The sequence below is a fragment of the Schistocerca piceifrons genome, chromosome 7 (genome assembly GCF_021461385.2).
Source record: "Schistocerca piceifrons isolate TAMUIC-IGC-003096 chromosome 7, iqSchPice1.1, whole genome shotgun sequence".
Lineage (NCBI taxonomy): Eukaryota > Metazoa > Arthropoda > Insecta > Orthoptera > Acrididae > Schistocerca > Schistocerca piceifrons.
In genome coordinates this window covers 29,804,266-29,819,400 of record NC_060144.1, presented here as the reverse complement: position 1 = coordinate 29,819,400, position 15,135 = coordinate 29,804,266, and the positions used below count along the sequence as shown (strand labels likewise).

General features: G+C 44.4%; 1 protein-coding gene across 2 annotated transcripts in view; it reads right to left on the bottom strand.

Annotated features, from left to right (window-relative positions):
* Positions 1–6,684, bottom strand: part of LOC124804802 (protein white-like) — a 269,943-nt gene extending 263,259 nt beyond the window's left edge. For both annotated transcript variants that reach the window (XM_047265138.1, XM_047265139.1), the window contains exon 1: positions 6,577–6,684. In XM_047265138.1, coding sequence (XP_047121094.1) covers positions 6,577–6,642 — 66 coding nt within the window. In that variant the 5' untranslated portion in view covers positions 6,643–6,684. The remainder of the gene's footprint in view (positions 1–6,576) is intronic.
* Between the last annotated feature and the right edge of the window lie 8,451 nt (positions 6,685–15,135).

Here is a 15,135-nt window from a genome sequence, read left to right as displayed (position 1 = left end):
GAGCACATTCTCCAGCTCTCTCACCAATTGAAAACGTCTGGTCAATGGTGGCCGAGCAACTGGCTCGTCACAATACGCCAGTCACTACTCTTGATGAACTGTGGTATCGTGTTCAAGCTGCATGAGCAGCTGTATCTGTACAAGCCATTCAAGCTCATTGACTCAATGGCCAGGCGTATCAAGGCCGTTATTACGGTCAGAAGTGGTTGTTCTGGGTACTGATTTCTCAGGATCTATGCACCCAAATTGCGTGAAAATGTAATCACATGTCAGTTCTAGTATAATATATTTGTCCAATGAATACCCGTTTATCATCTGCATTTCTTCTTGGTGTAGCAATTTTAATGGCCAAGAGTGTATATTCTCTGCTATTTTGGCTTGTTCTAGGATAGTTATAGAACGATCTCTTCGCTCTTTGTGCAGGGTGTCCCAGGATAAACGCATTTTAAGAGTTTACAGCACTACTTCGTCATAGGAAGCACCTTAACGAAATGTAAATCGACGAAGGAAGTGACTGAAAAGGCGCTTGTTTGACAGATTATTGAGTACTGTTCATCAGTCTGCGATCCTTACCAGGCAGGACTGTTAGCAGAGGTAGAGAAGGTCCAACGAAGAACGGCGCGTTTCGCCACGGTCCATTTAGCCGGCGTTAGAGCGTTATTGAGATGTTCAACAAACTCCAGTGGCAGGCGATACAAAGGAGTCAGGAAATTACCAACATTCGAGAAATTAGAACTAACGCAGAGGCATACTGACAATCATTCTGCTCAAGTGCCATTCGCGAGTAGAACAGGGAGGGAGGGAGGGATCAGTTAGTGATGTAGATGTAGATTCTATACTGTGAAACAAATCTACTGTAAGCTCTTTCCATATTTCGAGAGGAGGTAGTATGGGCCAAACAAGCAATCACTGTCCTTTACATGCATACCTTAAAAGCTACGAGCACTTGTTCCGTAGAAGAGATGTGTTCCACAGCAGTAACATAAACAAGCGCTCGAAACGCTAAAGATATGCACTTTGGAGTATATATTTGCTGCACTTTTTTTCTTGTTTTGTCTTCTCAAGAGATTTGTTTCATAGTATTGAAGATGAAGAAGTGTTCGTAGCTCTTAAGGTATACATTTTAGCGCCCACCTTTAGTAGAATTCTTTCCCCTGTTCTTGTCCATACTACCTCCTCTGAAAGCTTGTCGGTAGAGCCGTTGTTCACCCTGTATAATGTGCGTGTATGAATCTGATAAACTTCACGGTGGCTGTAAATCGACATCAGCTCTATAAGGTTTATTTCTAGAGCATTACAATGGATCAGTACATGTCCAATGCCTATTTCGAGCGGTGTATAGTTACGTCTCATTAATAATCTTAAACAGGTTACTAAAATCACTTGTGCAGTATTACATGCTCATGCCGTTAAAAAAACAACATAGGCACATCATACGCGGTGCTCCTTACCTATTGATAACCACACCAGATGGGTCTACAATGGTAACTATATGTGCTCTGGTTTTACCTTTTTTTTAAAGACAACAATATGGAATGTACCATATGTTTTAGCGCAACTTGATACTGTTTCAAGACACAATATCCCAGTTTTATTTCTGTAGATTTTTCACATAGGTTCACGTGGAAACGACAAAGTAGTTAAAATTGGTCAACCGTCATGTATAAATAATTCCGATGAAATAAAGCAGTTATGAAGGGAAAAATGGTTTCATTTCATTTCTATGAACATGTGCAGCAGGTTGCACGTGCTCTTTGGCCGAGTGCCCTAGCCTGTGTATTAATACAGAATAGGAAAACAGCGACGCTGGCGTGAGATTGGGGTGCTAAAACGATATCGCCAGAGCGTATAAATTTTCAGTGTCTAACTTTGAACTGCAGCAAAGCAAGAACTTTGCGGCTGGTGGACACCGGCCAGCCTGAGACTGCTTTTAGGCGGTTTTACTCGCTCGTTTAGGCAAATGCTGGACTGGTTCCCGCATCCAATCTCTCAGATTAAACGATACACAAAGAATACGAAAATTCAGAGAACGAAATTTTCACCATTCAAAAGCGTAGGGCGCACACCACTTCAGACTTTTAGGACACCTTAACGACTGTGGCGTCAGAGGAAGGGGGGAGGGGGGGGCGGGGTGGAGGGGTACCCATTATCATAGTGAAATAAAAATGTAAAATTTGCTAAATCCTGAAAAAGTGGATGTCGTAGTATACGGGATAAGCAAGGGAAAAGTAGAAGATAAATGAGCTATAAACAGAGATAATATCACAGACTCATAATATCAACAGAATATCAAAAACCGATAGCCAGGTAATTATTCTACATAGTTTCAGGCTCTCTTGTGCTAACAGATGGAGCACACAGACAAGTCTGAAATTAGTTTTTATATGCCTTGTGAATATTCCAACAATTTTTTTTACCGAATGCTTGGTTCAAATGGTTCAGATGGCTCTGAGCACTATGGGACTTAACATCCATGGTCATCAGTCCCCTAGAACTTAGAACTACTTAAACCTAACTAACCTAAGGACATCACACAACACCCAGTCATCACGAAGCAGAGAAAATCCCTGACCCCGCCGGGAATCGAACCCGGGAACACGGCCACGGTCTGTCGATAATAGTTTGTGTAAGTACATGTAAGCTATAAGGGAAAGGCTTCAGAGGCCCGCGTGCCTGTAATTAGCGACGAATATACTAGACGCTTATTCGGGAAGAGGAAATTTAAATCCTCACCCGACCGTCCTTACCCATAAGTCTCTATGGTTTCCCAAATACCCTCAGACGAATACACACACAGTTCCTGGAAGAAATCTATTTACGGTGTCCTTCCTATTTCTTGTCATTTTCGAATTGATAATCCGCCACTAATAATCTGAACGTAGACGGACGTTAAATAATAACATCACGTCTTTCACGCCGCCTTTTTATTATCGGTTGAGACGGCATTTCCTCCGAGCTCGACTGGTTACACTTCGTCATACACACTTGTCTATGTGCAGTATTTACCGAGCTGCGTTACGCAACATTTCAGTAGCGTACTAATGAACTATAACAGCCTGTTTTATACACTTGACAATGAGTAGCAACAAGTAATTGAAACATAAATGAACGTTATTGCTTCATTACTCAAGAACATACAGCTCGATCTGATAGCACCTGTATCTTTATCACTGCAATGTGGAAACTGTCAGATCAAGAAGAGCTTACAGAGATGATTTGTGTGAAAAGTTGCAGTTGCGCTCAACTGTATGAACGTTTTAGTTTTATTACCATCAAAGGGTATTTTCGTTGGTTTAATTACACATATTAAGCGTTATTACGTATGTAGTGACGCCGACATAATGTCGAAATCGTTCATAAAATGAAATATTGAAGGATAAATACGAGGCTTTCAGAAAATCTGGAATGTTTTTTCAGCGTACGTACGTAGTTAAATACATTACGTGAACGGCAGAATGAGATGCTGTGGTCGTAGTTGCATTTACATAATTTAATTACATATTTGATTGTACCACAACTATTTTATTAATTTTCTGACACGTGTCTGACACTGTCCATTCTCTAAAGGACAGGAAATGAGAGATACGAAATATGTCGTAAGTGTCGTTGGTACAACACGTGTAGTGGGTAAGTATTTGAAATGCTAACGCACGTAAGAGAGCGAATCCATTGTGCAAATAAATCTAGGGTTTGGAGTGAACAGTGTCCTTACCTATGATAGCTTCAGGCATTTAGCAACTGCTGTCTCCAAATAATAAAGAATTAACTACGTTGTGGCTCGGTAAAGTGCCATATTCATAATCCGGAGCTCTGCGGTTCTGTCCCCGTTCCGTTGTAGAATTTCTGTCTGTTTTCACTTCTTTCAGGTCAGGTAACGTTTTCTAATGTGAAAAATGCCGAGCTGTACAGCCTTTCAGCATCCACGTTAAACTGTAGGTCTCCCAATAACGTGGTGGGTAAGTAAGTTCAAAAGTCGGAGGAAGCCAACGGCGTACCATTTGTAATAGGACAACACCCAGTGCGATATTCGGGTTGATGACAGCCTTACTTGTGATAATAAGCACCTGACGGACTCAAAATTTAACATACTTTCTAATAAAAAAATTGTGAGTGAAGGCAGATGAACTCAGCCAAGGCTCTAGCCACAACGCATAAAACCAAATTAAACTGAGTATTGCTTCTGACTGTGGATTCAGAAACTATCACAAATATCAACTCGAGTCAATGAAAGTATCTCCGTAAATTTTGACAATACTCGTTTTATGAGTTGAATCGTGGCATTTTTTTCTGCAACAATCTGTAGTCATTTATGATACGGACGCATTTCGCCTGTTACATTAAGGCACCTACAGTGGATTTAGTAATTATTCATTTTTCCGGTAGAAATTTGCGTTTCATATCATCTGTTCAAAGGTCCGAAGTCGCACTTTCACTTCACTTAGAAACATCGACACATTTTCACATACGATCTTTTTGTTTCGCAATTATCGTACTTCGTGAGCTAACTGCTGTAAAACATCACTACTGTTCCGACAACAGCTGCAGACTTTTATTACGAATACAGTGAGTTAAATCTGTCGTAGCTGCACATTCAGGAAGTGGAATATGGTAACTACGATACAGACAGATCGTGATGTGAAAATGTGTCCGTGTTTTGTGGGTGAAATTACAGTGACGCCTCGAGCCTATGACCAGATGAGGTAGATTTCTGCCATAAAAAACTGGATAACTATAAGCAATGATTTTTTAATGTAAAACTATGGTATCAACTGTTTTTAACGTGTAATTATGACATATAAAAGCAAAACTGTACTTTTCTTGATTAAATCCACTGAAAACGTCCTAATGAAAGAGGCTGAACGCATCTGGAACATAGATAACTATGCACAGCAGCAAAAAGAAGCCATAACACAATTGATAAACATAGACTTTGAACAGGAGTCTATTGCTAAGGCAGAATAAAATTTCTGGATGTGTGCACTGATGACAGATTGGATTGGAAGAAACACATTGATGATCTGAAATTTCCTGGCAGATTAAAACTGTGTGCCGGACCGAGACTCGAACTCGGGACCTTTGCCTTTCGCGGGCAAGTGCTCTACCATCTGAGCTACCCAAGCACGACTCACGCTCCGTCCTCACAGCTTTACTTCTGCCAGTATTTCGTCTCCTACCTTCCATACTTTACAGAAGCTCTCCTGCGAACCTTGCAGAACTAGCACTCCTGAAACGTTTGAGTTCAGCTCTTTATTCTGTTAGTGTTATTGCAAATTTTGGTGATGAACAGTATCAGTAAATTAGTCTACTAAGCCTATGTTTATTCACTGCTTACAAATGGCATCATATTTTGAGGTAATTCATCATTAAGAGAAAGTATTCATTGCACAAAAGCGTGTAGTCAGAATACTATGTGGAGTGCACCCAACATCACTCTGCACATTTATTTAAGGAACTAGGGATATTCACAGTACCTTCATAATACATACATTCAGTTATGAAATTTATTATTAATAACCCACCCCAGGTCAAAAGTAATAACAAAGGGCATAGCTACAACACTAGAAGAAAGGATGATCTTCACTATTCTGGTTTAAATCTGACTTTGGCACAGAAATGGGTGAATTATGCTGCCACAAAAGTCTTGAAATAGCACTGAAAGTCTGAAGGGTAGCCAGCCAACATGTAAAAACAAATTAAAATGATTTCTAAATGACAAGTTGTATGGAATAATTTTCAGATGTGAAGCAGTAAAAGAAATTATATCGTGTAAAGAAATCTTATTACATGAATGAGTGGTTCTGTTCTTTCGGGCATGCGCGAAGGAGCAGATACCGCGCAACCATATAATTGATTGACCTAAATGGACAACGCTTCAACCTTCTTCAGTGCAGATGCACTGCTACTTCTGACCTCCTGCTGGAATCTCAGAGTAGTGAGCCTGGAGTGCCTGGACAGGGACTGCGGGTAGCTGGAGCTCGGTGTAAGTGTGGGTGGTGAGAATGGCGTGCAGAGGTAGTCCGCGCAGCTGCGACGAACACTGTCTTCGAGGTGGCGCACTGGTTAACGCAGCTGCCTCGTAAGCGCGAGACCCTGGGTTCGAACCCCGGACCAGTACACGTTTTCGTTCGGCGCCGCTAATTCTGCATCAAGTCCCGATGCAGCTGACATCACTAATCCCTTACCTTTCCCCTTTCCTTCCTTCCCCCCCCCCTTCCACCTTCAATTTACATATCAAGAAGCCTTATGTTAAACCGACAACTTCCACATTATTACGAAATATCGGATTTATCATCTAGGATCAAGTATAAACGTAATGTAACATAAAACGAATGTTTATATACTCGCTGAGGATGATGTCGAGACTAACAAAATAGTAGATGGTATACGTTCTTAAAAAATACGCCATAGAAGGGAGCACGACAGAAACTTCTAAGTAGGTGATGACGCGCTAGTAGGAGCAACAAGTGGACCTAGGCAAGCGCACGCGTCCGCCGGTGGGCCAATAGGTGGAGGCGTCGCACGGTTCGGCTGGGTCCCCCGCGCCGCAGGCGGAGGAGAGTGGCAGCGGGTACTTACGTCGGTGGCCCTGTACGCCTGGCGGGGGCGTGCGCGCAGCAGCGGCTGCCTCTCGGTGCGGTGCATGTCGGCCGACGTCGCCAGCCCGCTGCAGACGGCAGACTGGCCGCCCGCTGGCTCCGCCTAGCGCCCCGCCGGCCCACTGCTCGCCGCTCCCTCTCCCCGCAGCCCGCCGCGACTCACACAATGGTCGCGTAGGCAGGCACATCTCCACACACACAGACTGCGGCATCCGCGGTAGAAGCAACTGCTGCGGCACTGATAAGACAGTTTTTCAACAAAACAGTACAGATGAACGGCCAAGAAGAACGTAACCAATAACACAGCTCGTGAAAGAGAAGTCCTCAAAGACTTTTTACAGTGTTTCAGCCGGCCGTGGTGGCCGAGCAGCTCTAGACGCTTCAGCATGGAACCGAACGACCGCTACGGTCGCAAGTTCGAATCCTGCCTCTGGCATGGATGTGTGTGATGTCCTTAGGTTAGTAAGGTTTAAGTAGTTCTAAGTTCTAGGGGACTGATTACCTTAGATGATAAGTCCCATAGTGCTCAGAGCCATTTGAACCAGTGTTTCAGGTAGGGCAGTTACAGTGTTAGTAACTGCTCTACCTGAAACTTCCTCGCATATCGAAACTGTGTGCCGGACCGTGACTCGAACCTCGGACCTTCTGCGGCCGATTGCGGTTTTATCGGTTCTCAACCCTAGTTTAACCTGTGCCTTAAAACCGCTCTAAGTAACGGTTCCGGAAATTTTAAATTTTTTATTCTTATTATTTCCTGTGATAAACGTATTAAACGAACAAAGATTGCCGGCCGCAGTGGCTGTGCGGTTCTAGGCGCTCAGTCCGGAGCCGCGCGACTGCTACGGTCGCAGGTTCGAATCCTGCCTCGGGCATGGATGTGTGTGATGTCCTTAGGTTAGTTAGGTTTAAGTAGTTCTAAGTTCTAGGGGACTGATGACCATAGATGTTAAGTCCCATAGTGCTCAGAGCCATTTGAACCATTTGAACAAAGATTGATACATTTTGGCTCCCTCAGTTTCAAGATAAGTAGAATCAAAATATTAAATTAACGGGACAAATAAAAGAATCAAAATATTAAATTAACGGGGCAAATAAAAGAGAGTCCGTCCATAGTTCGTTGCTTGTCTCGAAAAGTGATAAGTGATTGAATGCCACAAAAAAATCACCGGTATTTTCCTATTGATTCTTTTTTTTTTTTAATTCTGCTCAAAAAACATGATGTAATCGAGGACCGTGCCACTGTTTCCGCATTACGAATGGTCAGTGCTAAAGGGTGAAAACTGAGATTGGACAACTCTGGCTCTGAGCATTATGGGACTTAACATCTTAGGTTCAAAATGGTTGAAATGGCTCTGAGCACTATGCCACTTAATTTCTGAGGTCATCAGCCGCCTAGAACTTAGAACTAATTAAACCTACCTAACCTAATGACATCACACACATCCATGTCCGAGGCAGGATTCGAATCTGCGACCTTAGGGGTCGTGCGGTTCCAGACTGAAGGGCCTAGAACCGCTCGGCCACTCCGGCCGGCGGACAACTCTGGTTTTCTCATGTTAATTTGTCCGCTTTCCAAGGCTAGAAGCAGGTGAAGGCATATTATGTAGACAGAGGCAACAAAACAACTACTTCCTATTTTTTATTGTCAACTATGAACACAGTGTTAAGTTTAAGTTTTCTCTTTAAATGATATCGTAAGTTAGTAATGGCTCCTCCCGTATTTCATGTTTTAAAGCAAACGGATCTTTCTGCTTCACTGATACCGCAGTTCGTAAAATACCTCCAGATTAGGGATGGTGTTATACTGTAATGCAACTAACGTCTGGCGACAACAGCGAGAAACTACCACATAGACTAAATCCTTCATGTTTTAAAGCAAATGGATCTTTCTGCTTCACTGATACCGCAGTTCGTAAAATACCTCCAGATTAGAGATGGTGTTGTACTGTAATGCAACTAACGTCTGGCAACAACAGCGAGAAACTACCACATAGACTAAATCCTTCATGTTTTAAAGCAAATGGATCTTTCTGCTTCACTGATACCGCAGTTCGTAAAATACCTCCAGATTAGAGATGGTGTTATACTGTAATGCAACTAACGTCTGACGACAACAGCGAGAAACTACCACAGAGACTAAATGGGACAATGTCTGGCACGTTGCAGGTACACGCGTGCCGTATAATCTGCCGCGCCACATAGTGACATGTACAATATTGTTTCAGTAATGCTGTACTAGTTCTTATACCATGTGTTTGTTGCTCGTTTCTGTCGGCATTGTTACTAAAAATTTTTTCATGTTGCAACCCTCGTATACCATTTCCATGCAAGCAATTAATACCATGCACAAGTCACGACTATGACGATGGCTCTGAGCACTATGGGACTTAACATCTGAGGTCATCAGTCCCCTAGAACTTAGAACTACTTAAACCTAACTAACCTAAGGACATCACACACATCCATGCCCGAGGCAGGATTCGAACCTGCGACAGTAGCGGTCGCGCCGTTCCAGACTGTAGCGCCTAGAACCGCTCGGTCACCCCGGCCGGCACTATGACGATGACGGCTCGTCTTCCAGTGCGGCTCTTGCAGTGCGCCTGAGTCTAACTGCAGTGATGCTTATATGCTCTTCGTATAGTTGCCGCTGCCGTCGTCGTGTCGTCCTAGCCAGCGTTCTACTGGCTGACGTCGTCTCACAGCCTTCTCTGCTACAACGTTTCGGGCCGACGTGACAGCGCTTGATGTTACGCCAGGACAGTGACAGTGCATTTCCTACCTTGGAGTGCCCTTGATGGCTCCAAACAGCCTTAACGCACAAGCCATTATGTCATCAGTATACCATCCCGCTCCCTAGCGCCCAAGTGCATCCCTGCGATATCTACCAGCATTTGATCAAAAAGCCTCACAACAGCTCTTGTCTCGTCGAGAGAGAAAAAGAAATCACGTCTCGAAAATACTGCATCAAAGTTCATTCCATTGTACATCAACAGCTGTCCTCGCCAGTATTTGGCGAAATGATGCGTTAGGCTTGGTTTGTTGCTAAACTGAACATGAGAGAGGACCTTTTATAAATATAAACCAAGTCAGTTTTTGTATAGGAAGTTCAAGACAACCACGTAATTGTAAAAATGCGGCGTTAACAACGTGTTCAAGATACCGAGAAAACTACTGTTTCCCCTGTTTCTACGATGAATATTACCCCAGCACATGGAAATCATCAACTGTAAAATAATAAAAGTATCTAAGTTTGTGCACGAAGTTCTTGTGTACGCCTTACAATCCATTCCCGGAAATTTTTTTGCAATGCCAAATCCTCCTTTGTCTTTCCTCTTCGTGCCTTTTATGAAAATTTTAGTAAATACAATACACTGAGCATTATTTTGGCTTAATTGCAGTGTAAGTCACGTAAAAACTGAAAATTAAAAGAAAGCTTTCCCCATAGGCTCTCGAACCCACGATCTTCGATTACCGCTCTGTTCACTTTCCGCTGGGCCAACCGCTCCCTGGAAGCTGCACACAATGGCCCATGTCCCACCCGACCCTCGCCAAAAATGCTATTTTTTCTAAACACTCGACTACCTGGAGTCCTCGCTTCCGCCGATTTCACTCTTGGCCAAGATCTGATATGCCATACATTTCGGCGAAATGTGTGATGACGAGCAGGCGTGGGCGCCTTGTAAGCGCCTCTTACGAGGTATGAAGTCGGAACCCTGGACACCAGTTACAGGCTGAAGGGCGTTGCACCATCATCTCTTAACTGATGCGACGCAACAGTTACCGAGTCTTTGTCAGGTAATGTAACCACGGTTCATGGGAAAGATGCTCTGCTAAGAAAGGAGATTCCCTAGAGAATCTACGAAGGAAGAAGTGTTCAAAAATGGTTCAAATGGCTCTGAGCACTATGGGACTTAACATCTATGGTCATCAGTCCCCTAGAACTTAGAACTACTTAAACCTAACCAACCTAAGGACATCACACAACACCCAGTCATCACGAGGCAGAGAAAATCCCTGACCCCGCCAGGAATCGAACCCGGGAACCCGGGCGCGGGAAGCGAGAACGCTACCGCACGACCACGAGCTGCGGACGAAGCAGTGTAGATCAAACACAATCTGTAAGAAGAAATCATATGATAGGACGTGAGTTAAGACAACAGGGAATAACTTCCGTGGTACTATGGCGACGCACGAAGGACAAACATTGCAAGACTGGAATGTATAGAACAAAGAATTAACAAGGTTGGGTGTAAACGCTGCTCTGTGCAGAAAACATTGGTACAAGATAGGAAATCGTGACAGTCAGAAGACTCATGACTCATTAAACCAGTCAGAGGATTGATGACTAAAAAGTAAAACAGTATGACATACACCACTCGTGGTCACAGAGATCGAGACTTCCCTCTGGCTAGGACTATAAATTCGCATTTGGGAGCTCTGACTGAAGTCCCAGTTCGGCTGTTCTGATTTTACTCTCCCAAAAGCTGTTAACTTCACCACCCGCCTTTGTAGCTGCATAGACAGGGCGTCCGAATGCATCCCATGGTTCAAGATGGCTCTGAGCACTGTGGGACTTAACATCTGAACTAGTTCCCAAGGATGAACGAGTTTGCCCATCTCTAGTGCTGACCCGCGCGCCATTGGAAAGAGCAGCGCCCCCTGTCAACGACAGTCACCCATCGCTGGTCGGGGCCAGTTCGGTCACAACTTCGAGAGCATCAGCGCTGAGTAATAGGAAGACGACACTTAGACGATACTTCGTTTATTTCTTTCAAATAGTCTTTGTACGTTACTGACAGTATAGTTAGCCTTCTGCCGCCGAGCGGTGTGTCAGCAGTGCGCAAGTAGCAGCATTACTGCATTTACTAGGCAGTCTTGTATTTCAACAACCGTTTAAATTATGTGTCGAATTGTTTGTGCTCTCTGTAGATTAGTTCAGATGTTCTTTGCACAACAGTATTTAGTATGGATAGGGACTGCGACTGCTGTGTTCGGATGCGAGCTGAGTTGGCATCCTTTCGCTCCCAGCTCCAGGCAGTGTTCGCTTCAGTCACACAGCTTGAGGCTGTTGCCAATGGGCATCACTGTGGGGGTCCATACGGGGGTTTGTCAGGGACATCCAGCTCGTCCCACACATCCCCCGATAGGACTACAGCTGCGACTCCCCGGGATACTGCCCACATTGAGACTGACCCCTAACCCGTGGTAGAGTGGGAGGTCGTCTCGAGGTGTGGCAGGGGGCCGGAGGGCTGAACGGAAGGCCTCTCCAGTTTGTCTGACGAACCGGTTTCAGGCTCTGTCTCTGGCTGATACTGATATTCAGCCGGACATGGCTGCTTGTCCTATTCCAGAGGTTGCCCTTCAGTCTGCAAGACCGGGCGGTCGCAGTGGGTGGGCTTAATGGTAGTTGGAAGCTCCAACGTCAGGCGCGTAATGGGGCCCCTTAGGGATATGGCTGCAAGGGAGGGGAAGAAAACCAAACCAATGTGCACTCCGTGTGCTTCCTGGGGGGAGTCATTCCAGATGTGGAAAGGGTCTTTCCGGATGCCATGAAGGGTACAGAGTGCACCCATTTGCAGGTGGTCGCTTATGTCGGCACCAATGATGTGTGTCGCTACGGATCCGAGGAAATCCTCTCTGGCTTCCAGCGGCTATCTGATTTGATGAAGACTGCCAGTCTCGCTAGAAAGATGAAAGCAGAGGTCACCATCTGCAGCATCGTCGACAGGACTGACTGCGGACCTTTGGTACAGAGCCGAGTGGGGGGTCTGAATCAGAGGCTGAGACGGTTCTGCGACCGTGTGGGCTGCAGATTCCTCGACGGGTTCCGCTGGATAGGTCAGGAGTCCACGACACACAGCAGGCGGCTACACGGGTAGCAGGGATTGTGTGGCGTGGACTGGGCGGATTTTTAGGTTTGATGGCCTCGGGCAAGTACAGAAGGCAACAGCCTCAAATGGTGCGGGGAAAAGTCAGGACAAGCGGGGACCAAGCAGCAATCGGTATTGTAATTGTAAACTGTCGAAGCTGCGTTGGTAAAGTAACGGAACTTCAAGTGCTGATAGAAAGCACCGAAGCTAAAATCGTTATAGGTACGGAAGGCTGGCTGAAGCCAGAGATAAATTCTGCCGAAATTTTTACAAAGGCACAGATGGTGTTTAGAAAGGATAGATTGCATGCAACCGATGGTGGCGTGTTTGTCGCTGTTAGTAGTAGTTTATCCTGTAGTGAAATAGAAGTGGACAGTTCATGTGAATTATTATAGGTGGAGGTTATACTCAACAACCGAGCTAGGTTAATAATTGGCTCTTTTTACCGACCTCCCGACTCAGCAGCATTAGTGGCTCACATAAATTTCCTCAGCATGTTATAGTCTTAGGTGGAGATTTCAATTTACCAGATATAGACTGGGACACACAGGTGTTTAGGACGGGTGGTAGGGACAGAGCATCGAGTAACATTATACTGAGTGCACTATCCGAAAATTACCTTGAGCAATTAAACAGAAAACCGACTCGTGGAGATAACATCTTGGACCTATTGACAACAAATAGACCCAAACTTTTCAACTCTGTAAGCGCAGAAGAGGGAATCAGTGATCATAAGGCCGTTGCAGCATCCATGAATATGGAAGTAAATAGGAATATAAAAAAAGGGAGGAAGGTTTATCTGTTTAGCAAGAGTAATAGAAGGCAGATTTCAGACTACCTAACAGATCAAAACGAAAATTTCTGTTCCGACACTGACAATGTTGAGTGCTTATGGAAAAAGTTCAAGGCAATCGCAAAATGTGTTTTAGACAGGTACGTGCCGAGTGAAACTGTGAGGGACGGGAAAAATCCACTGTGGTTCAGCAACAAAATTAGGAAACTACTGCGAAAGCAAAGAGAGCTTCACTGCAAATTTAACGCAGCCAAAACCTCTCAGACAAACACAAGCTAAACGATGTCAAAGCGTAAGGAGGGCTGTGCGTGAAGCGTTCAGTGAGTTCGAAAGTAAAATTCTATGTGCCGACTTGACTGAAAACCCTAGGAAGTTGTGGTCTTACGTTAAATCAGTAAGTGGATCGAAACAGCATATCCTGACACTCTGGGATGATAATGGCATTGAAACAGAGGATGACACGCTTAAAACTGAAATACAAAACACCTTTTTCCAAAGCTGCTTCACAGAGGAAGGCCGCACTGCAGTTTCTTCTCTAAATCCTCACACAAACGAAAAAATGGCTGACATCGAAATAAGTGACCAAGGAATAGAAAAGCAACTGAAACCACTCAACAGAGGAAAGTCCACTGGACCTGACGGCATACCAATTCGATTCTACACAGAGTACGCGAAAGAACTTGCTCCCCTTCTAATAGCCGTGTACCGCAAGTCTCTAGAGGAACAGAAGGTTCCAAATGATTGGAAAAGAGGACAGATATTTCCAGTTTTCAAGAAGGGTCGTCGAGCTGATGCGCAAAACTATAGGGCTATATCTCTGACATCGATCTGTTGTTGAATTTTAGAACATGTTTTTTGCTCGCGTATCATGTCATTTATAGAAACCCAGAATCTACTCTGTAGGAATCAACATGGATTCCGGAAACAGCGATCGTGTGAGACCCAACTCGCTTTATTTGTTCATGAGACCCAGAAAATATTAGATACAGGCTCCCAGGTAGATGCCATTTTCCTTGACTTCCGGAAGGCGTTCGATACTTTTGCGCACTGTCGTCTGATAAACAAAGTAAGAGCCTACGGAATATCAGACCAGCTGTGTGGCTGGATTGAAGAGTTTTTAGCAAACAGAACACAGCATGTTGTTATCAATGGAGAGACGTCTACAGACGTTAAAGTAACCTCTGGCGTGCCACAGGGGAGTGTTATAGGACCATTGCTTTTCACAATATATATAAATGACCTAGTAGATAGTGTCAGAAGTTCCATGCGGCTTTTCGCGGATGATGCTGTAGTATACAGAGAAGTGGCAGCATTATAAAATTGCAGTGAAATGCAGGAAGATCTGCAGCGGATAGGCACTTGGTGCAGGGAGTGGCAACTGATCCTTAGCCGGCCGGTGTGGCCGTGCGGCTCTAAGCGCTTCAGTTTGGAACAGCGTGACCGCTACTGTCGCAGGTTCGAATCCTGCCTCGGGCATGGTGTGTGTGAAGTCCTTAGGTTAGTTAGGTTTAAGTAGTTCTAAGTTCTAGGGGACTGATGACCACAGATGTTAAGTCCCATAGTGCTCAGAGCCATTAGAACCATTTTTGAACTGACCCTTAACATAGACAAATGTAATGTATTGCGAATACGTAGAAAGAAGGATCCTTTATTCTATGATTATATGATAGCGGAACAAACAATGGTAGCAGTTACTTCTGTAAAATATCTGGGAGTATGCGTACGGAACGATTCGAAGTGGAATGATCATATAAAATTAATTGTTGGTAAGGCGGGTGTCAGGTTGAGATTCATTGGGAGAGTCCTTAGAAAAGTAGTCCATCAACAAAGGAGGTGGCTTACAAAACACTCGTTCGACCTATACTTGAGTATTGCC